General features: G+C 37.8%; 1 protein-coding gene across 6 annotated transcripts in view; it reads left to right on the top strand.

Annotated features, from left to right (window-relative positions):
* The window catches only part of MSRB3 (methionine sulfoxide reductase B3), a 216,905-nt gene that overhangs the window by 102,673 nt on the left and 91,577 nt on the right, over window positions 1-22,655 (top strand). For all 6 annotated transcript variants that reach the window (XR_007919714.3, XR_016216840.1, XR_016216841.1 and 3 more), the window contains one exon: window positions 17,301-17,329. Coding sequence is in view for 3 of the 6 variants with exons in the window: in XM_008256743.5 (XP_008254965.3) it covers window positions 17,301-17,329 (29 nt within the window). In the remaining 3 variants the exon portion in view is untranslated. The remainder of the gene's footprint in view (window positions 1-17,300; window positions 17,330-22,655) is intronic.

Genomic DNA, 22,655 nt, shown 5'->3' on the forward strand with positions numbered 1-22,655 from the left:
AGGGTTTCTCCAATGTTCTCTAATAACTTGATGGTGTCAGGTCGTAGATTTAGGTCTTTAATCCATGTTGAGTGGATTTTTGTGTAAGGTGTAAGGTAGGGGTCTTGCTTCATGCTTCTGCACGTGGAAATCCAATTTTCCCAGCACCATTTATTGAATAGACTGTCCTTACTCCAGGGATTGGTTTTGGATCCTTGATCAAATATAAGTTGGCTGTAGATGTTTGGGTTGATTTCTGGTGTTTCAATTCTGTTCCATTGGTCTACCCATCTGTTTCTGTACCAGTACCATGCTGTTTTGATTACAACTGCCCTGTAGTATGTCCTGAAATCTGGTATTGTGATGCCTCCGGCTTTGTTTTTGTTGTACAAGATTGCTTTAGCTATTCGAGGTCTCTTGTGCCTCCATATAAATTTCAGCACCATTTTTTCCAGATCTAAGAAGAAGGTCTTCTTAGATCTTCGGTATCTTGATTGGCATTGCATTGAATCTATAAATTGCTTTTGGGAGAATGGACATTTTGATGATATTGATTCTTCCAATGCATGAGCATGGAAGATTTTTCCATTTCTTGGTATCCTCTTCTATTTCTTTCTTTAAGGTTTTGTAATTTTCATCGTAGAGATCTTTAACGTCCTTGGTTAAGTTTATTCCAAGGTATTTGATTGTTTTTGTAGCTATTGTGAATGGGATTGATCTTAGAAGTTCTTCCTCAGCCATGGCATTGTCTGTGTATACAAAGGCTGTTGATTTTTGTGCTTTGATTTTATACCCTGCTACTTTGCTAAAATCTTCTATGAGTTCCATTAGTCTCTTAGTAGAGTTCTTGGGGTCCCCTAAATAAAGAATCATGTCATCTGCAAAGAGGGATAGTTTGAGTTCTTCCTTCCCAATTTGTATCCCTTTAATTTCTTTTTCTTGCCTAACTGAGACAGAAATTGAAACAGTAATAAAGGCCCTCCCAACAAAGAAAAGCCCAGGACCAGATGGATTCACTGCTGAATTCTACCAGACATTTAAAGAAGAACTGACTCCAATTCTTCTCAAACTATTCAGAACAATCGAAGAAGAGGGAATCCTCCCAAATTCTTTCTATGAAGCCATCATCACCTTAATTCCTAAGCCGGAAAAAGATGCAGCACTGAAAGAGAATTACAGACCAATATCCCTGATGAACATAGATGCAAAAATCCTCAATAAAATTCTCGCCAATAGAATGCAACAACACATCAGAAAGATCATCTACCCAGACCAAGTGGGATTTATCCCTGGTATGCAGGGATGGTTTAATGTGCGCAAAATAATCAATGTGATACCCCACATTAACAGACTGCAGAAGAAAAACCATATGATTATCTCAATAGACGCTGAGAAAGCATTGGATAAAATACAACACCCTTTCATGATGAAAACTGTAAGCAAACTGGGTTTGGAAGGAACATTCCTCAATACAATCAAAGCAATCTATGAAAAACCCACAGCCAACATCCTATTGAATGGGGAAAAGCTGGAAGCATTTCCACTGAGATCTGGTACCAGACAGGGATGTCCACTCTCACCACTGCTATTCAATATAGTTCTGGAAGTTCTAGTCAGAGCTATTAGGCAAGAAAAAGAAATTAAAGGGATAATCTTTTTTTTTTTTTAAGATTTTATTTATTTTTATTTCAGAGGTAGAGTTACAGACAGTGAGAGGGATAGAGAGAGAGAAGGGTCTTTCTTCCATTGGTTCACTCCCCAAATGGCTGCAACAGCTGGAGCTCTGCCGACCCAAAGCCAGGAGCCAGGCACCGCCTCCTGGTCTCCACATGGATGCAGGGGCCCAAGGACTTGGGCCATCCTCTACTAGTTTCCCAGGCCATAGCAGAGAGCTGGATGGGAGGAGAAGCAGCCGGGTCTAGAACCGGCACCTGTATGGGATGCTGGCAACGTAGGTGGAAGATCAACCTACTGTGCCATGGTGCTGGCCCCCACTGATAATAATCTTAAGTCATGCCTGCTGATGGTGTCTAATAATCCATAAAAGTAGCTGTGCAATGGCCAAAATGCAGGTAGCAGTTTGGTGGAATGTGGTTGGATGCAGTCATGAATAGTAGAATCAGACATGTTTTTTACATAAAAATGGGAGAAAATATTGAAGAATGTAGATGTTATTGTTTCCAACTAATTTCTAGGTTTTTGGCTTTTATTGGAGGTTTGAGGTTGCTAAATATCTGTCTATAGAAGCATTGAAGTATATTAGTTTGCTAGGACTACCGTGACAAAGTGCCACAGACTGAACAGCATGACAGAATTTTGTTGTCTTACAATTTTGGAAGCTAGCAGGCCAAAATCAAGATGTCAGTAGGTCTTATGTCTTCTGAGGTCTTTCCCTTTGCTGTGTAGATGGCTCTTTTCTCCCTGAGTCTTCACAGGTTCTTTCTTCTATTTGTGTCTGTGTCTTCATTTCCTCTACTTTTAAAGACAATGATAATACTGGATTAGAGTCCATCCGAATGACCTCATTTTAATTTGATCACTTTTTAGAAACCTCCTTTCCAAATGCAGTCCCATTCTGAGGTAATTAGGAGTTAGAACATCAGCATACAGATTTTGTGGTCACACTATTCAGATCATTACATGAAAATATGCTATGTTCTCTGTAATGCTGTTTTCTTTAGTATCTTGAATTTATTCTCAATAGATAATTTATCTATTTTTGTCTGTTTTTAAAGGTGGACTTTAAAAGCCACATTCCTTCTGGAGATTCACAAGAAAACCTTAAATTATTTAAAAAGAAACATAAATGTACAAAGAGGAAATGATGTTGGAATTCATAGAAAGTTTATATTAACATGGCCAAGAGACTTGTAAAACCTGGAATATAAAAATGGCCTTAAGAATTATTTACTGTTTTTTTAAGCATTATCTATCTATACTTTCAAAATCTACAGATGCAAATGTTATTATCTTACACTCAGTTTTTCCTTTGTTCCTTCCTCTCTATCTCTCCTTTTCTTCATTCTTGGGAAGTACAGAAGAATCTTGATACCTTATCTCTACAGGGGGCAGTTTTTAATAGGCAGCAGTGATTGACTTCAATAACCTCATGGAGAAAAGCAAGATAAATGATTTGGAAAATCCAAATCTCCCTCTTCTTAATCCAACGTGCTCTCGAGGACAATGTGCCACTTGTTTAGTTGGAGAGTATTTTGTGTTTAAAGAATAAATACACAAGGTCCTTTTCCATGTTGTGTCCATTTATATTATTTTTCATTAGCTTTGCCTCTTAGCTGTTTTAAACTTCTTCAGTTATTTTTATTGCTATTTTATCTTATTTTTCTACATAATTTTGACTCCATTTTAAAGTTGTAGCCCATGTAAAATCTCAATCAGAGTAATCACTTTTTAAAGTAATATAGTGCTATCTTCTACTTAGCTAATATATTGCTATTTTACTTGCAGCCATAAGAAAGCTTTATTTAATATTGTTTAGATAAAAACTCACCTTTTATTTGGCTCCTAATATATGCCTGGACCTGGGTAGGCACTTTAGTTTCTCATTTAATGTAAACAGAAGCTCTAAATGGTAAATCTATTACTCTATTCTTTAAATTATAGATAGTGGAATTGAGACTTACAGTGCTAACTTCTCTAAAGTTCTTGAGCATAGAAAGTGGAAGAGATAGGACTTAATTCTGTCTTCTGTCTCTGTTGCCTCCCTTTTCCCACCACTGTCACCTCAAAGTAGACAATGCATCTATAGATTTGCTTGCTATGTGTACCTCTAGTGCATAACATAGAGGCTAGTTCTCATGAGTTCTGTAAGTATTTGTTAAAAAATGAATAAGGGTGCTGGCACTGTGGCATAGTGGGTAAAGCTGCCACCAGCAGTGCCAGCATCCCAAATGGGTGATGTTTCAGTCCCTGCTGTTCCGCTTCCAGTCCCATCTCTGTGCTATGGCCTGGGAAAGCAGTAGAAGATGTCCCAAGTCCTTGGGGTCCTGCACCCACATGGGGGACCTGGAAGAACACTCAGGCTCTTGACTTTGTATCGGCACAGCTCTGGCTGCTGCGACCATTTGGGGAGTGAACCAGCGGATGGAAGACCTCTCTCTCTCTCTCACTCTCTCACTCTGCCTCTGCCTCTCTGTAACTCTACCTTTCAATAAATAAATAAATCTTTTAAAAAATGAATATGGCACAAGGCTTCAAAAATATTTTTATTTAACTTTTTCTTAGTTTTTTTGAGGCACCTTTTTTTTTACCTTTCATTTAATAAATATAAATTTCCAAAGTACAGCTTATGGATTACAGTGGCTTTTTCCTCCCATAACATCCCTCCCACCCACAACCCTCCAATCTCCCGCTCTCTCTCTCATTCCATTCACATCAAGATTCATTTTTGGCTGGCTCTGCGGCTCAATAGCCTAATCCTCTGCCTGTGGTGCCAGCACCCGGGGTTCTAGCCTGGTTGGGACACCGGATTCTGTCCCGATTGCTTCTCTTCCAGGCCAGCTCTCTGCTGTAGCCCGGGAAGGCAGTGGAGGATGGCCCAAGTGCTTGGGCCCTGCACCCGCATGGGAGACCGGGAGAAGCACCTAGCTCCTGGCTTCAGATCAGCGTGGTGCGCCAGCAACAGCGCACTGGCCACAGTGGCCATTTGGGGGGTGAACCAACGGAAGGAAGACCTTTCTCTCTGTCTCTCCTTCTCACTGTCCACTCTGCCTGTCAAAAAACCAAAAAACAAACAAACAAGAAAGATTCATTTTTCAATTATCTTTATATGCAGAAGATCAATTTAGTATAAGATTGTATAAGTATTTAGATTGTTCTGAATAGTTTGAGAAGAATTGGAGTTACTTCTTCTTTAAATGTCTGGTAGAATTCAGCATTGAATCCATCCGGTCCTGGGCTTCTCTTTGTTGGGAGGGCCTTTATTACTGTTTCAATTTCTGACTCAGTTATGGGTCTGTTTAGGTTTTCTATGTCTTCATGGTTCAGTTTAGGTAGGTTGCATGTTTCTAGGAATTTATCAATTTCTGATAGATTTCCTTGTTTGCTGGCATACAACTCTTTGTAGTAACTTCTGATGACTCTTTTTATTTCTGTGGTGTCTGTTACATTTCCATTTTCATCTCTGATTTTATTGATATGGGTCTTGTCTTTTTTTAGTTAGTTGGGCAAGTGGTGTATCAATTTTGTTTATTTTTTCAAAAAACCAGCTCTTTGTTCTGGTGATCTTTTGTATTTTTTTTTTTTTTGGATTCAATCCTGTTTATTTATTCGCTGATTTTTATATTTCTCTTCTCCTACTAGTTTTGGGTCTGGTTTGCTGCAGTTTTTCTAGATCCTTGAGATGCATTGACAGCTCATTTTTTTTTTTTGTCCCTTTCCAATTACTTGATGTAGGCACCCATTGCTATAAACTTTCCTCTCAACACTGCTTTTGCTGTATCCCGTAAGTTTTGGTATGTTGTGTTGTTATCCTCATTTACTTCCAGAAAGTTTTTTATTTCTCTTTTGATTTCTTCTATGACCCAGTGTTCATTCAAAGCATGTTGTTCAAATTCCATGTTTTTGCATATACTCTAGGGATTCCTGAGTTGCTAATTTCCAGCTTCATTCCATCATAATCTGAAAAGATGCATGGTAAGATTTCAATTCTTTTGAAGTTGCTGATACTTGCTTTATGGCCTAGTATGTGGTCAATCCTAGAGTAAGTTCCATGAACTGCTGAGAAGAATGTGTATTCTTCAAGTGTAGGATGTAGGATTGAAAGTTCTTTAGATATCAGTTAGATCCATTTGGGCTGTAGTGTTGATTAAATCTACTGCTTCCTTGTTGGTCTTCTGTCCGCTTGATCTGTCTATTGCTGAAAGTGGAGAATTGAAGTCCCCCAATACTATTTTATTAGAGTCTAAGTCTCCCTTTAAGTTCTTTAAGGTATCTTTTAAATAAACCAGTGCCTGGTAATTATGTGCATATACATTTATAATAGTTACATCTTCCTGTTGAATTGAACCCTGAATCATTATATAGTGCCCCTCTTTGTCTCTCTTAACAGTTTTTGTGTTCAAGTTTATGTTGTCTGATATTAAGATGGCTATGCAAGCTCTTTTTTGGTTTCTGTTGGCATGGGATATCTTTTTTCAACCTTTCACTTTTAGTTTGCATGCATCTTTGTTGGAAAGATGTGTTTCTTGTAAGCAGCAAATAGATGGGTTTTGTTTTTTAATCCATTCAGCCAGTCTGTGTCTTTTAACTGGAGAGTTGAGGCCATTTACATTCACTGTGACTATTGATAAGTAGTGACTTTACCCTGCCATTTTCCCAAAGATATTTCTAATATATGCTTTGAGCTTCCTGTGATCTTTTACTGGGAGGTTGTCTTTCTTTACCTTCTTTCATATTGATGGTGGTTTTTCTGTGTTTCTGTGTGTAACACATCTTTAAGCATCTTTTGCAGGGCTGGATGAGTGGTGACAAATTCTTTCAATTTCTGTTTGCTATGAAAGGTCTTTATTTCACCTTCATTCACAAATGAGAGCTTTGTGGGATTTGATATTCTGGGCTGGCAGTTTTTTTCTCTTAGTACTTGGGCTATATCTCACCATTCCCTCCTAGCCTGTAGAGTTTCTGATAAGAAGTCTGCTGTGAGTCTAATTGGAGATCCTCTGAGAGTAATCTGAGTAATCTTGCACATTTTAGAATCTTTTCTTTATGTTTCACTGTGGTGAGTTTGATTACAACGTTTCATGGTGAGGATCTCTTCTGGTCATGTTTTTTGGGAATTCCATTTGCTTCCTATACTTGGATATAACTTTCTTTTTCCAGACCTGGGAAGTTTTCTGCTAATATCTCACTAAAAAGGCCTTCTAATCCTTTCTCTCTCTCCATGCCTTCAGGAACTCCTAGAATCCGAATGTTCGGTTTTTAATCGTATCCTGTAGAAACCCAACAATATTTTGAGATTTCTAATTTCCTCTTCTTTTTTTAACTTTTATTTAATAAATATAAATTTCCAAAGTACAGTTTATGGATTATAATGGCTTTTTCCCTCCATATTCCGCCACCCGCAACCCTCACTCCTCCCACTCCCTCTTCCTTTCCATTCACATCAAGAATCATTTTCAATTATCTTTATATACAAAATATCAATTTAGTATAAATTAAGTAATGATTTCAACAGTTTGCACCCACACCGAAATACAAAGTGTAAAATACTGTTTGAGTACTAATTACAGGGTTAATTCACATTGGAGAACACATTAAGGACAGAGATCCTACATGAGGAGTAAGTGCACCATGACTCCAGTTATTTACTTAATTTCCTATTCTTTTCTTTGCTTTGACTTTATACTTTCCTGTGCTCTGTCTTCTAAGTCCGATATTCTTTCTTCTGCTTCACTCATTCTGTTTTTAAGTCTCTCAAATGCATTTGTCATTTGATCTGTTGAATTCTTCATTTCATTTTGATTTCTCTTCAATATCACAATTTCATGTTCTACTAGATTCTTCATTTCATTTTGATTCCTCCTTAAGATTTCATTTTCATGAGAGAGATTTTCTATCCTGTCCAGTAAGGATTTCTGTAGTTCAAGAATTTGTTTTTGAGAACTTCTAAATGTTGTTATCGTAAATTTTTTGAAATCCATATCTTGCATTTCTTCATCTTCATAATCTTGAATTGGGGTGTCTTGTTCATTTGGGGACGTCATAACGTCTTCCTTCTTCTTCTTTCCTTGGTTTCTGCATTTGTTGCTTGGCATTGTAGAGATATTCTTTGGTTTCTTCTTTTTTTTTTTTTTTCTCACTGTTGTGGTTTTTCTCGTTATACTATGACTCTAGATTAAATAGACTGTCTGTTTTTGATGGATCTTTAGAAGCTTGTGATGGGTGTGGCCAGAGAGCTCTGTTCAGTTTTTCAGGGTTAAGGGTGTACCAAAAATGACACCCAGGTTAGGCGTGGTACATTCTCCCCCCCCCCCCCCGCCCCCGTCTCTCTCTTTCTCTCTTTTTTATTCAGGAGGGAAGTAATACGGCACAGCTGAGTGGAATTGAAGGTATTCAGTGCCTGAGCGCTGGCCCCTGTGGGTATAATATTTGTCTGCTCTGTCCCAAGGACCACACAAAGAATCTGTGCAGTCCTCAGTGTAAGTTCTCCCACTGGGTTGCCAAGTTTGCCAAGTTTGTGGCGTATCAGGCACTCTGTGAGTTCTCTCCCACACCCTCAGTTTTTTTTTTTTCCCCACAGTCTCAGTTCATTAGCTCTACACATTCAGTAGGTCTTAACCTGCTGTTGTTTCTCCCTACCAGAGTGAGGTTTTTCTGCTTGGCTGAGGGTGGGCTTAGCACAGAGGTGGTGCAGCTTTTACATATTCCAAAATGGTGCCTGCTCTTTGTCTTGATTGCCTTTGTAAGGTTACTGGAGAGAGAGAATCGTGTCTGTACCGGTACCTTTTATTTATTTATTTATTCTCTCTTAAAGCCTCGTTCCCTCTAGACACTTCCTGCCGTTTCCCTGCCAGTGTCTCGGGTTACTGAGGTGTCGCCTCACCTCCCTTTCCAGCACTGGTGTGTAGACTTGGTGGCTGGAGTTCCGAGTCATGGGTGCCTGTGCCCTCCTCATAGGTCCACTGTGTCCCACTAGTTGCAGAAGAGTTTCCTCTGCAGTTTTTTCCCTAACTCTTCCCTGAAACTGCAGGAATCCACTTTTATTAAACAATCTTTTTCTGCACTATCAGTGTGCTCCCTCCCTATTCCGCCATCTTGGAGGAAGCCCCCGCACCTCCTTTGATGGCCCGTTCTTTCCACTGGGATCTCACTCGAGGAGATCTTTCATTTAGGTCTTTTTTCTTTTTCTTTTTTTTTTGCCAGAGTGTCTTGGCTTTCCATGCCTGAAATATTCTCATGGGCTCTTCAGCCAGATCCAAATGCCTTAAGGGCTGAGTCTGAGGCCAGAGTGCTGTTTAGGACATCTGTCATTCTATGAGTTTGCTGTGTATCCTGCTTCCCATGTTGGATCATTCTCTCCTTTTTAATTCTATCAGTTAGTATTAGCAGAAACTGTCTTGTTTATGTGATCCCTTTGACTCTTAGTCCTATCATTATGATCAATTGTGACCTGAAATTGATCACTTTGACTAGTGAGGTGGCATTGGTACATGCCATCTTAATGGGATTGAATTGGAATCCCCTGGCACGTTTCTAGCTCTACCATTAGAGGTAAGTCTGAGTGAGCATGTGCTAAACTGTACATCTCCTCCCTCTCTTATTCCCACTCTTATTTTTAACATGGATCACTTTTCAGTTAAAATAAATGCCTACTTTTTTTGTTGTTCTACTTAATACTATTGGTCGAACTCTTTAAATAACACACAATTATTCTTAGGTTGGGTTTCCCCTCAGAGCTTGGTTCACGGTTGCTATAGTAGTTCTAAGCAGCATATCCTTACATGGTAATTTTGAATGTAGTATTGAGGGAGAGAGTAGAAAAAGAGAAAAAAGGGCTTTCTTCCTAAATCATCCCTTTCATGTTAATGAAGGCAAAGCTTTCCCAGAAATATCACCAGCAGACTTTCCCCTTACTTACCTCTCATTGCTTAGAACCTGGTTAAGTACTTATCTTTGAATGAGTCACTGACCAAAAATAAATTTGGTTAGGCCAATCATGATTCATTCCTATGATGGGCATATTTCTAGCACCCTTCAATAGCTTTGTTATTGAGAGATAGAAAGACTGGCTATTAGACAAGTAATAGCATCTGTTAATATTATTTGACTCTTTCAGTGAGATCAGATAATCAGATAACTCCATAAGGAAATGTAGAATTATGGCTGGTGCCGCGGCTCACTAGGCTAATCCTCCGCCTTGCGGTGCCGGCACACCGGGTTCTAGTCCTGGTCGGGGTGCCGGATTCTGTCCCAGTTGCCCCTCTTCCAGGCCAGCTCTCTGCTGTGGCCCGGGAGTGCAGTGGAGGATGGCCCAAGTACTTGGGCCCTGCACCCCATGGGAGACCAGGGTAAGTACCTGGCTCCTGCCATTGGATCAGCGCGGTGCGCCGGTCACAGCACGCCAGCCTCGGCGGCCATTGGAGGGTGAACCAACAGCAAAAGGAAGACCTTTCTCTCTGTCTCTCTCTCTCACTGTCCACTCTGTCAAAAAAAAAAAATGTAGAATTATAACTTGGATGAGTTCAAAACAGTGACTGATGCTGTGAAACTTAAGGGGGTTTTAACCTAGTCTGGTCACTCTCATTCAAAGAATTATTGATCAAATTCCCACGTGGAAAAAGTTTTACAAGTTAGGAAGATGAGGGGGTTAAGGTATAATCAGAGTGGAGAGAGGGAGGAGAAGTTTTCCAAGCATAGGAAGCATACTGTGTTTATGTTAACTTTTAAAAAGGCACATAACTGTTCACTGGTTTCTGGTCAGGTGAAGGCTTTTGAATTACTTCTAGGGGCAGGAAGAAATTCTTAAGAGTTATTGTGGGGAGCAACCCGGACTTAGACTAAGTTACTGGAATTAAGACTTATTCTATGCATCTGCTCTCCCACAATATGGCGCTGGGAGAGAAGTAAACAGCTTCTGCACAGCTGCCTCCAGTTCAACCAATAAACTGTAGGACTTGCTCCTGATTGGAGGAGAGCAGCGTACTCGGCGTGTGGGCAGCCGAGTTGGGATTGGCAAAGGAGGACTATAAAGGAGGAGAGAGACGGCATGCACCAGGAACATCTAAGGGGAACATCTGAAGGAATGCCTGTGCAGCCCCCGAGAGAGCCGGCCGGCGGTGTGCCGCTCCCCTGCGGAAGTGGGGAATGTGGCCAGGGGGAACTGCCCTTCCACGGAGGTGGAAGGGATAGTAGCCAACCCGGGAAGAACCAGCAGCAAACCCGGGGAGGGCCGAGCAGACGAAAGAACAGCGCAGGGTCCTGTGTCGTTCCTCCACGAAGAGGGGGAGCGACATAATGGTGCCGTGACTCGGATATGAAGCCTAGGCAGGGTTTAGTGTCGTTCCTCCATGAAGAGGGGGAGCGACATAATGGTGCCGTGACTCGGATATGAAGCCTAGGCAGGGTTTAGTGTCGTTCCTCCACGAAGAGGGGGAGCGACATAATGGTGCCGTGACTCGGATATGAAGCCTAGGCAGGGCTTAGTGTCGTTCCTCCACGAAGAGGGGGAGCGACAGTTATGAATTGGATCTTGAATAATTACAATTTCCATGCTTTACTGGGACAACAGGACAGATTATCTGACTTGGATTGTCCTAGAAAATCCTTACTATTGAGTTTCCATATATAATGTGCTTAATAGGCAAAAATCAGTCTGTCACTCCTACTCTTTCCCTCTACTAATTTTATCCAGCTAGAATCTTTAGTTGACATCAGTTAAAATCAGGAAAAATAGTACACCCACTTTTCCACATATTGTCTGAAATCTGAAACACTGATTTCTTTTACCTACAATTCATACTTATGTAATTTCCATTTAAAAATTTGTGATACAATTAAACATTAAGTAAAAAGCAATTCATTCTAAGACTTTGTGGGTTCCCCAAGGGAGGTAATAAAATAAAAATATCTTTTGACTTCATTATGCATATAACTTTATATTTCAGAGATAGTAAGCTATTCTGTCATTAGATAAAAACTAGTTTTATAGCTTTTCCCAGGCATGTACAACTCTAACCAAAGGCTAAAACTAATTATTTTTTTAATATGTGCTATCAAAAGAATGCACATATTACATATTTTAATTACTTACAATGTGTTAATGATATTTGAATTCCACTGTGTACATTTTCTGGTTTAAAAGTCATGAAAACTTCATTTGCAAGTTTAAAATTTTGGAAATTTTAGTTAAATTTGGCAATATTGCTTTCAGAGAACAGGCTGAACTACTCTAACAAAACTTACTAGCTTACACAAGATAACACTTTGGGATTAATAGGACAACTCCATAGGCTCCATCTATTTTACTTTTAAAAATTTTTTTCTTTGAATTTTTAAATAGTTTTTAACAGATTCAGTGTAACTTGTCGATACAATTTGATGAACATAATGATGTTCCTTTCCTCCCTCCCTCCCCTTCACTTCCTCCCACCTCCATCTATCTTATTGCTTCATCGTGCTAATATCAGGTTTTCTCATGATCTAAGTCACATCCATACTTTGGTCAGTGGGAAGGAGACAGAAAGAAGAGAAGGGGTGCAATCCCTCCTCTTAAGGGTGTGACCCACTCAGTAGGTACAGCACTTCTGCTTGCATCCTTTTGACAAGAACTTTGTCACATGGTCACAACTAAATACATACAGGAAAGATGGAAAATACATTTTACCTGGGCAGCCATCTAAAATCCAGAGGTTGGGAAACAGCAACTGGCTATAAATAATCATCTTCAGATACTGCCAAAAGAACTGATTGAGTGGTTTTAAATTTAAGCATGAAAACGTCATAGAAGAGTAAAATATGTAGCTGTGTTGACAAATTAAGATTTATGCATCATCTGTATCTTTGTATCCCTACCATCTAGCATTACATATGACTGAAAATAAGCACATAAAATTTGTGTTTGTAATGAATGAATGAACATCCCTCTTTGACTTTCTTGTATAATATGTATTACATGTGTATCTTTTTTCACACTTGCCATTTGTCTGTCCCTATTCATATTTTACTTCCTTTCTCATAGAGGATTTTTGAATAGAGAGCTTAGTCCATAGTTTGATAAAGATAACTTTGTATTTCTGTGTGTGTGTAAAATCTCATAGAAATATAAGCTAATGTGGGACCAATTTTCCCTCCCTCAAAAGCTGACAGTTTTAACTTCTGTTACCATGTTTTAATTATCAATAGACTATCTATATACTTTTGAATGTTCAATTTTGTGTCTGAGAATTCTGAAAATTTTCTTTTAACTGGCATCTAAGATAACTGATAGATATAAAGATGATTTCTCTATACTTTCTGTGTATATTTTTTTATATTGATCCACTATCCTTGGAGAAAATGCAGTGATTTGAGGGACAAATGCTTTCTGATATAGATTTTTCATATTTAAAAATAAGAATTTCATATAAATGTTGGTCACTATATCTTGGTTTTGACCTTCTGTTGCAGGTAATTTGTTCACTTATTAATTCATACTGTGCATTTTAATAACTTCTAAATGTCAAGTGCTGTGCTAACTGTACTATGCTGAGTACTAGGAATATGAAGGTGTGTGAGACACTGAGTCTCAAACTCACTGAGCTTAGTGTCATTGCCACATAGAGTGAGGGTATTATGACAGGCCCTATACCATGGAATAACCAAGAGGGTAGCAAGGAGATTGGGAGGCTAGAGGGGCAGGCAGAATGCTGATGGGGTTGAAGTAAGTTCTGATATTTGAGAAATAATATGGCAGTATAAGTAGTCCAATTTGGTGAGAGTGGAGGATACAAAGTGTGCATTAGAGATGTGGCAGAGGAACCAAAACATGGAGGCCCTTTGGTACACCATGGAGAGCAGTGTGATTTCATGTCTGCAGGTCACTAGCTTGCTGATGTTTTTGTCCTTCACCCAAAAAGAGACTTATTGTTTTGTGTGATGATCTTTTATTAGGCTTGGCCCTGGCAATTGCAGAGCCAGGGCCAGAAAACAAATGGGAACACAGATACAATGTGGCTAAATATTTAGAAGTTACAAATTCAAAGCAACAAATTAGAAAAGGATGCACCAACCTACCTTGACAAGTTCACATTATGTAGGCTGAGCGTTTGGCCCAGCAGTTAAGATGCTAGTTGGATACCCATATCCCATTTAGGAGTACCTGGGTTTAATTCTTCCAATCATACCTTCTTGTGCCTCCTGGGAAGCAGCAGGTAATGGTTCAAATGATTGGGTCCCTGCCACCCACATGGGAAACCTGAATTGAGTTCTCAGCTCAATCAGTGATGAAAATATTGATATTAAAATAACTGAGAATACTGTACTTTTCAAATTATTTTTTCTTTTTCTTAAAAAAATATTCATTTATTTGAAAGAGTTACACAGAGAGAGAAGGAGAGAGAGAGAGAGAATGAATCTTCCGTCCTCTAGTTCACTCCCAATTGGCTGCAATGGCTGGAGGTGCACTGATCAGGAGCTAGGAGCCTGGAGCCTCTTCTGGGTCTCCCATGCAGGACTTGGGCCATCTTCCACTACTTTCCCAGGCAACAGCAGAGAGCTGGATTGGAAGTGAAGCAGCCGGGACATGAACTGGCACCCATATGGGATGCCAGCACTGCAGGTGATGGCTTTACCCACTATGCCACAGCACTGGCCCCTAGTTTTGTCTTTTACTAGAAGACTGTTAATTTACCCCAAGGAAATATCATGGCAATTACAGTCCAAAAGGGATAAAGGAAGGGAAGATATCCCTCAGCCTTCTCTTCTTTAAACACCTTCTGTCCTTCCTTGGGTATTGAATAGACTGCCATAGACTCTGTCCACTCATCCGTTGCCCAATTTCTACCCCCCACCAGCTGGGCATTGCATTCCAAAGCTATCTAGCTCCTGGCGGTCCAGTCCAAGGTCAACCTGTGGTTCCCAGGTGCTCCCAGCCCACCACCCTTACAGGAGGATTGAGGTTAGATTTTTCTGCACCCCCCACCATCAGAGTCTTGGAAATCTACATATTCCCAAGCTCCTCAGGTGATTCTGAGACACATTAAGACTGTAGAGAATGGGAGGAGGAGAACAAAAGGCAAGAAAGATAAACTCTGGGCACTGGAGGAGGAAGAGAAGTGACAGACACTGGAAAGAAGTAGACAGCATGTCTAATGAAGTAAGAGGTTCGGTTTAGCAAGGCCTATGTCTTAGTGTGTTTTCTTAGCTAATGATACAATGGATGGGGCTAAGTTATAAAGAAAAGAGATTTATTATGGCTCATAGTTCTGGTCCAAGGTCAAAAGTGTGCATCTGGTGGTAGCTTTCTTGTTGGCAGAGTCCCAAGGCAATGCAGCACATCACATGGCTAGAAATAGGGAGTATGTGTGAGAATAGTGAGTAGTGTGTGTGGAAGAGGGAACACATAGTGAGAAAGGAACCAGAGACTGGAGAAAGCCCAAGCTCTCTCTTTTATAAATGTTTCCTGTCGTAGAAACTGACCTGGTTCTTTGAGAACTGTATTAGTCCTTCTGGAGGCTGGTGTTCCCTGGTCTGATCACTTTCTACTCGGCCTTGCCTCTTATACTCCACCACCACCTCTCAGTATCATTGTAAAGGCAACTAAGCATCCAGCACATGAATCTTTTAGGGAACAACCAACCATTTCAAACCATAGCAGACTGTAACACTGCTTTTGTATTTAACATTAGGAACTTGCCAATAAAGCTTAGCAAGGACACATTGTAATGGTTTAAGGAGTGAATATGTTGGGAGATCAGGAAAAGAAGATATAAAGCATAGGATGTAATTTATCCTTTTAGTAAACTTGATTATAAAGCCACAAGGAAGAGAGATAACAAAGCAAGGCACAGACTTGAAAAAAAAAAGGGTCTAAAAAATTCTGGAGCAGTTATGTGTCCCAGAGAACAGGAATCTGTGGACAGTGAGATTTTGAAGATATAAAAAGAAGGGTTGATTGAGAGTGTAGGGGAGATGAAAGAGTGTGTTATAGGACAGAGGTAGAGGGAAACAGAGAGAAGGAAGAACACCTCTGGCTTTTTTATAGGTAAGAAGGAAGAAGGCCAAGTGTAAATGCAGAAGTCTCCCATAACAGGCATTTGAGCAGCAGCACCAGGCAGTATATAGATGCTGTTGCTATAGAGTTTAATAAGGTGTAGACCCATTCATTTGAGCCATTACCTGCTGATTCCCAGGAGGCACAGGGAGGTAGATTTGGAAGAGGCACTGGGACTGAAACCCATACATTCCTATATGGAATGTGGGCATCCCAACCAGCCTCTGAACTGCTAGACCAAATGCTCTACCAAGGCAGTCTAATGATGGAAATGGAGAAGGAAATGAGCTGGAGAGGGTGTGCTGAGTGTTGCTGGAATTATACTCAAGGATGCAGAAACGCAGAGGAAGGCACGAGGCAAGGCTTTCCAGAATCAGGGTAAGGACCAAAAGTAAAATGGAAAATTGCACCTTAAATAGGAGGCAGGCACATGAAAAATAAAGATTGAGATGAGAGTAGTGGTGGGGCCAGAGCTTGGGGAATTGTAAACCTGGATTTTAGTGGTGGTTACGCATAACTGTGGTGCAATACACACACAGAGACACACACACACACACGTAAATGTGTATGTGACAATTACTGACTATGCATGAGGTGAAACTTTTGGGGGAGCTCTTAATAAAATGGATGTTTAAGATCAAGTAAGCTTGCTTATCCTACCTTTGCACTTTTGATGACTTCTTGAAGCTAATTTAGGGAAAGAAAGCCACTGCTTCCAAAAGTGCTTTGCTACCCTGGCATACTTTCAAAGAATCTCCTTTCCCACTTAGTTAACTACATTTCCCCCAGGAAAAAAAAAATCTCTGTCCATGTAACATCCCTTAATAGGACTCCTGCTGGTTGCTTCTTGTATCTTGCTGCAGCAGCTGTGAACATATATACTATTGATTGTTAATGTGTGATATAAATCCGACTGGAACATGCCTACTAATTGGGTTGAGAGCTAGATATAGACAATGCTGTCTTATAGTAGCTTGTGTAGATAGGCCTAGTCACAGGGTTAATTCTGCTTGACAGCACATCAGCAGCATCTTGAAAGTAATTACCCAACAGAAGTTTTCCCACAGCCAAACTGAGAACTTCAAAGGCTTTTGAATTTACAACCAGTATTAACCTATATCTGAAACATAATGTTCCCACAAAGGGCTCAGACTTTTTTTCCTTCTTATTAAATGTATGGGGTTACCAGGTTCATTTGCTGTGTGCTAAGAACTTCGTGAAAAACTACTTGGTGCTGAATAATTAAAAATCTTTAACAATAAAGAGCATTATTGTAAATTTTTATTGCATTATTATATTACTGAAGCAAGTTAATCTATAAAGATTGGGTACTTTTAAGGAGAATAATTCTCTCTTAAAAGCAAGCTTCGAAAGTTAGTATCTTTTTCATACTGCATGTATCTGTCTATATATGATATGTTTATATTTAGAGAACCTAAGGTAATGACTACTTTTAAAATGGTTAATATAAATATGTTTACATTTTAGAAGGCTATTTTACTTCTTGACTAATATACTAAAATCTATAATTTTTATATATCCCCAACCCATAAAATAATTGTTGTTCTTTTGCAAACAGTTTTTATACTGTAAAACTTTTTTTTTTGCTTTGCAGGTCAGAAACCAAATTTGACTCCGGTTCAGGTATGTTTACATTGATAATGTTATTCTAAGTATATTTTATTTACATTACTCTCTGAGGAGTGATTCATCAGATTAAGAACCATTTTGATTTTAAACAGACTGAGCAGTCTCTTTTCCAAACATGAGCCCCACCTCAAAGCAGAGCTATTGGCTGCTTTGAATCATACCTTGAGATGTTCACTTGGGGATCCATCATAGTTCCGCAATAAGCATTAAATGTTTTATACTTGCAGAATTTCATTTTAAAAGCAGAAGTGAAGGTTGTATGTACTGCGTGCTTAAATAGTATGTTATTTCTCAGTGGACAAAGCATCCTGAATAATTTGAAGATTCTTTGCAAGTGATTTGTCATCAAATCACTTGGATAATAGATGCATTTAATCCACCAAATGCTAAGGAATTTCATTCAGTTGAAGTAGAACTTTGCCTATAGCTTATCAGTTTTTTAAAAATGTTTTGTTATGGTGTTGATAGAAAACTAAGGGCACCTTAAGCCACTATTTTGATATCTGTTAAGGAATTTACATTTTTACAAACAGTGGCATTTCAGTCTCATTAGCTGCTTTCTTCTTATTAAGCATGAATGTAAAAATATAATCCACGGGTGTGATTATATTTTTATGTTACTTGCTGAGATTTATGCACATTAAAACACAAAAAATGCCTCTTGCTGGGTGCAAAGGAATGCATGCCCTTTGGTGGATTGTTAATAGATAAATAAATGTTAGTTTTTAGTTCCTGAAGAAAATAATTTGCAGAAAAATATATAACGTCTTGAATTTAAAAATAACATTATTATTCTGGTTTGAGTTCAACTATATTTTAACTTTAGGATGTTTTCTTTATCATGTTCACAAAGAAACCAAGTGCTGTAAATTCTTTTTGATAGTGGTGCTAAAAAGCTAATATGTTTTTTTGCTTAATAAGTTTTGCCTTTCTTTCATTGTTTAGCATTATAAATTTCTCAGTTCAGGAAGGCCATTTAACTATTAAGTCTGTAAATTTGAGTTAACAAATTCACCTAATCGTAAAACCATAACCCCAGAAGTCTGTCTATTCTGTATGTTTTGTGGCTTCTGAATTCCATGTATCCAGGATCATGTAAGATAAACACTTTTCATTAGCAGTATCAACTATACAGAGACTAAAGGTGAGATAGTGTTGCATCAACTATTGGATTCTTATATGCATTCACAGCAGGTGACTTAAAATACAGTGAAAAGTCTTTTCCACTTTTAAATAGTTAAAATCTTTTGCTATAAAAACATGATTAATAGCATATATGGATAATTAATTTTTACATAAAAATTACATGTCTTTATTTCTACCAATTATCAACACATTTTTTTAAGAGCCCTCTTCACTATGATCTGATTTGGTTCAGTTTAACTTAAACATAAAATTGTATACTGGTTTTAGGATATAAGATCTGGAATATAGCTTTTAAAAATGAAAAGGTCTACTAGGTTTATTTTGAAAGTAAAACCTGGAAATAGTGTATAGAACTGAAATGTTAGGCAGCTATTGTCAAATTCAGACAATTTATGATAAATTTTCAAATTCAAATTAAAGTGTGTTGCTAAATTCCAGTACTGAAGATTAGTATTTATCCTGAAAATAGTTATAACATCTGTACAGGCATACATCTTTCACTTTTGTGACCAAAGATTTTATCCATGACTCTTTGTTTTTCAAGTTCTAATTTTTTAAAATGTCTATCATGGACAACATCTGCATGTCTTCCAAGACTACAAAGTTCTGTACTGAGAAGTCTTTTGAGGAATACTGATTAAAAGTTTATTTATCTTTTAAATTTTGCATTTAAATATGTTGTGGAAAGAATTCGAATGGTTTCAAATTAAAAAGTAGGTAATTATTTTTTCTTATAAGCTCTTTTAGCTTACCATTGAATGAACAAATCATGACAAAGGAAGCTAGGAATGTATTCTTTGGCATTCCATATCATGCAAATTTTGGTTAGAAATATGATAGCATATTGGAACAATTAAATGTATTTCTCTAATAGGTTCAGATTCTCTATTGTTCCTCAAATACAAAAAGTAAACCAGCTCTGTTTAATGTTGTATATAGCTGTGACAAAGTAAGATTTTTAAATGAAGAATGATGCCAATCTTACTAAGAAAATACAAAACCTTAAAAAATAAATACCACGGTCAATTACTAGCCATAAAGGAAAGGATTTCAAAGTCAAAATATGTGTGTGTTGTATACATATATATGTATATGTGTATATATACACACTTTATTTTCCTGAAAATCACATAGCTATGAATAGCATACTACACAACATTTGCAGTTTGTATAAATGAGCTTCAGGCTGTGGAGCGAGATTCAGGAAAAAAAGAAGGAAAGTTTTCATTGCCAGCACATGATTAAAAATTTCAGTTGTTGAAGATATGATAAATGATCAGCCCAGAAACTTATTTAAAATTTTTAAACCAAAATTGTATCAACTCTTTCCCTGCCAAAGCAAGTTCATAAAAATTTTCCTAATGTTTTTTCAAAGAAAATTTTATGATGAAAAATTTCAGCTGTACAAAAAAGTATAATACAATGAATACCCACATAACTATCATTAAATTTTACTATTAATGATTTGCCATACTTCTTCCTTTTCTTTTTGCTTGAAATATTTTAAAATAGAATACTTACATTTCAGGTGATTTTTAAAATCTGAAAATTAGGTTTTCTTGAAAGACTTATTGAAAGGAGTCTATTTTTTTCAGATTTTCATCTAAGGACTTTGTATGACATTCAAATTATTATGGGGAGGATCATGGCACTTCCATGTCCACTTTAAGTTGAACAGACATAGGAAGTTCTATTTATGGTGAATTGTGTAGCTAAGAAGACATTCAACCAGGAGCAGAGGCACTGAATTAATTCTAATCTGAGAACCCCAGGAATGTTGTCTCCTAAAGATTAATTTGGTTAAAACTTTAGCTTCCATTTAGCTATGGTCTCTATGTGCTAAATTAGATACTGATTAAACGCCTTTCCCATTGATTTATAAACTCAATCACCTAAGGTTTTTGGCTTTGCCAATTGGGAACAGTCAGCATACCTTCTTTCTAAGAGTTTTAAGGTTTCCATTTTAACACCATTTCCTAGTTTAAGTACTAATAAATGTTGCTTGCCTAGGATCGTGTGGAGTTGGTGATTTTACTAATAGGGTAAAACAGACTTCCTTTTATGTTCAGAAGTAGCAAGAAGCTGTGCTCTTCTCCCCACCTCCCAAGAAGGGAAGTTAGTTGATGCTGGAGGAAGCAGAGCATTGAGTTTAATGTAGTGATTAAACATGAAAGCCATATATCAAATCTCAGGAGAAACATGCTTTTGAAAGAGGCAGAGAACTGTGGAGCATATTGCATGATAGGCTATATAAACAGAGCCCTGGAGGTCAGTGTGTGGATACAAACCAATTAAATAAAGAACTTACTGGCTTTGCTTTCTATCATCTGGATGGGGAGGATCACAAGTTAACATGCACAGAGTTAAAGTGTAAACTTTTCTTGACTAGGGGAGGCACCTTTAGAAACTTTGTTAACTCTTTCAACCCACTTCCAAGATACAATATATGCTTTCTTGGCCCTTATATATGTACTTATCAGCCAAGGTGCTAGTAACTAGTAGAATGAAAGAAAAAGCAGAGGATGAGCTGCTGAAAAGATCTGTAGTTCAGTTTCAAAAATGTATACATATCTTTCAAAAACAACCCATTTGGAAAAGCAGAGCTCTGGCAGACTAACTGAAAAAAGATGTTTTTCTCTTCTAATTTCTGGGCATAAGGCAAAGATATAGTTGGAATTTACTAGTCACCAATATAACATCAGGATGTTGTTATTTCTGTTCTATTAAAGTAAAATAGCTTTCTGACCAAGAAGAACCTGATACTTACAAGTTAATAACTACATGTTAAGGACTGCCTATAGACTAATTCTAAGACCCTAACCTTCTCAGGCAATGTTTGGGTGAGAAAATGAAATACCAAGTTAAATGGTATAGTTTCATGGCTCATAAACATTCAAAACAAAGATTTTTTTTTTCTATAGAGTCATGTTGGCTGAGAAAGTGAATGAGCTTATGTTTAGGGCTTGTTGATTCTGGGCTGCTTGGAATTGCTATACTAAGGAAATGGGCTCATAGAACACAGCAACTCAAAGGTATAAGATTTCATGAAAGCAAATTATGGAGGATTAAGAAACCTAATGAGCAAGGTTTAGTGTGGGGAGTTGAGGAGGGAGCTCACTATTAAATAAAGCCCAAGAGTGTAGAAGGTTAGGAGATCCTAAAAGACAACGATAATAAAAGGCACAACAGAATATAATTATCCTTGGGGGGGGGGGGAACCTCCAAGGAACAAAAAGCAGCTAGTGTCGCTTTTAGGATATGTAGTTTAAAAGGAATCTATACCAGAGTAAGGAAATCAAAGAATATAATCAGTTAAAGCTTGAGGCAAAAACATAAAGGCTGTGAAAAATAGAGTAGCCTATTATAGTAGTCACTAAGTTGAAGGGAAATAAGGAATTGAATGTAGTAGAACTAGTTTTGAAAGCTTATTAACAAATTTGCCTAACATGGTAAGCCTTCCTCAAGAAATATTAATAAGGATAATATTTTCAGTTTTTGCAAGTGTGGGACTATATTTGCAGTTCTTTTTCTACAATTCAGTGCCATCATTTTAAATTTGTTATTTTCAAAAGAATAAGGAAATAAAATATAAATCCCTATATAATAATGTTAAAATCTGTATTTGGACATCATTTGTTAGTAGAAATAAGAAATATATTGGCTATTCACTTATTAATTCATCCAACATATATTTATTAGGCATACTATATGCTAGATGTTTGGGTTATAGTTGTGAACAGCGTGGATACAGTTCCTTCTGTCATGGAATCTTACACTAGTTGATTCATTATACAAATGCCCATAGAGTTCTCTGCATAGTTAACTGAGGAGGCCTGACAAGGCTAAACTTAGATCCAGATGGCAAGTTAAAGAACTCTTGATATTTAAACATAAGCATATATATTTTAGGTTTAGACAAATTCACTTCTCTACTTTGTTTAAACTTTATCACTTTGTTTTCCACTTTGAATCTTAGGAGAACAGCCTAATAATGCCAATGGTTAGTGAGTAGATTAGCTTAGAGAACAGTGACAAATGTTTATGTTTTATTGCTCCGTTAATTGCATTTATTTATTTATTTATTTAATTTACAGCATCCTTTTCTAAGTTGGCCTGAAAAATCAGCCAACTTTCTCTATACAAATCTTATTTGACTATGCAGCAATAAGTAGAA

The sequence above is a fragment of the Oryctolagus cuniculus genome, chromosome 11 (genome assembly GCF_051225735.1).
Source record: "Oryctolagus cuniculus isolate XC-2025 breed Fujian yellow rabbit chromosome 11, ASM5122573v1, whole genome shotgun sequence".
Classification (NCBI taxonomy): Eukaryota; Metazoa; Chordata; class Mammalia; order Lagomorpha; family Leporidae; genus Oryctolagus; species Oryctolagus cuniculus.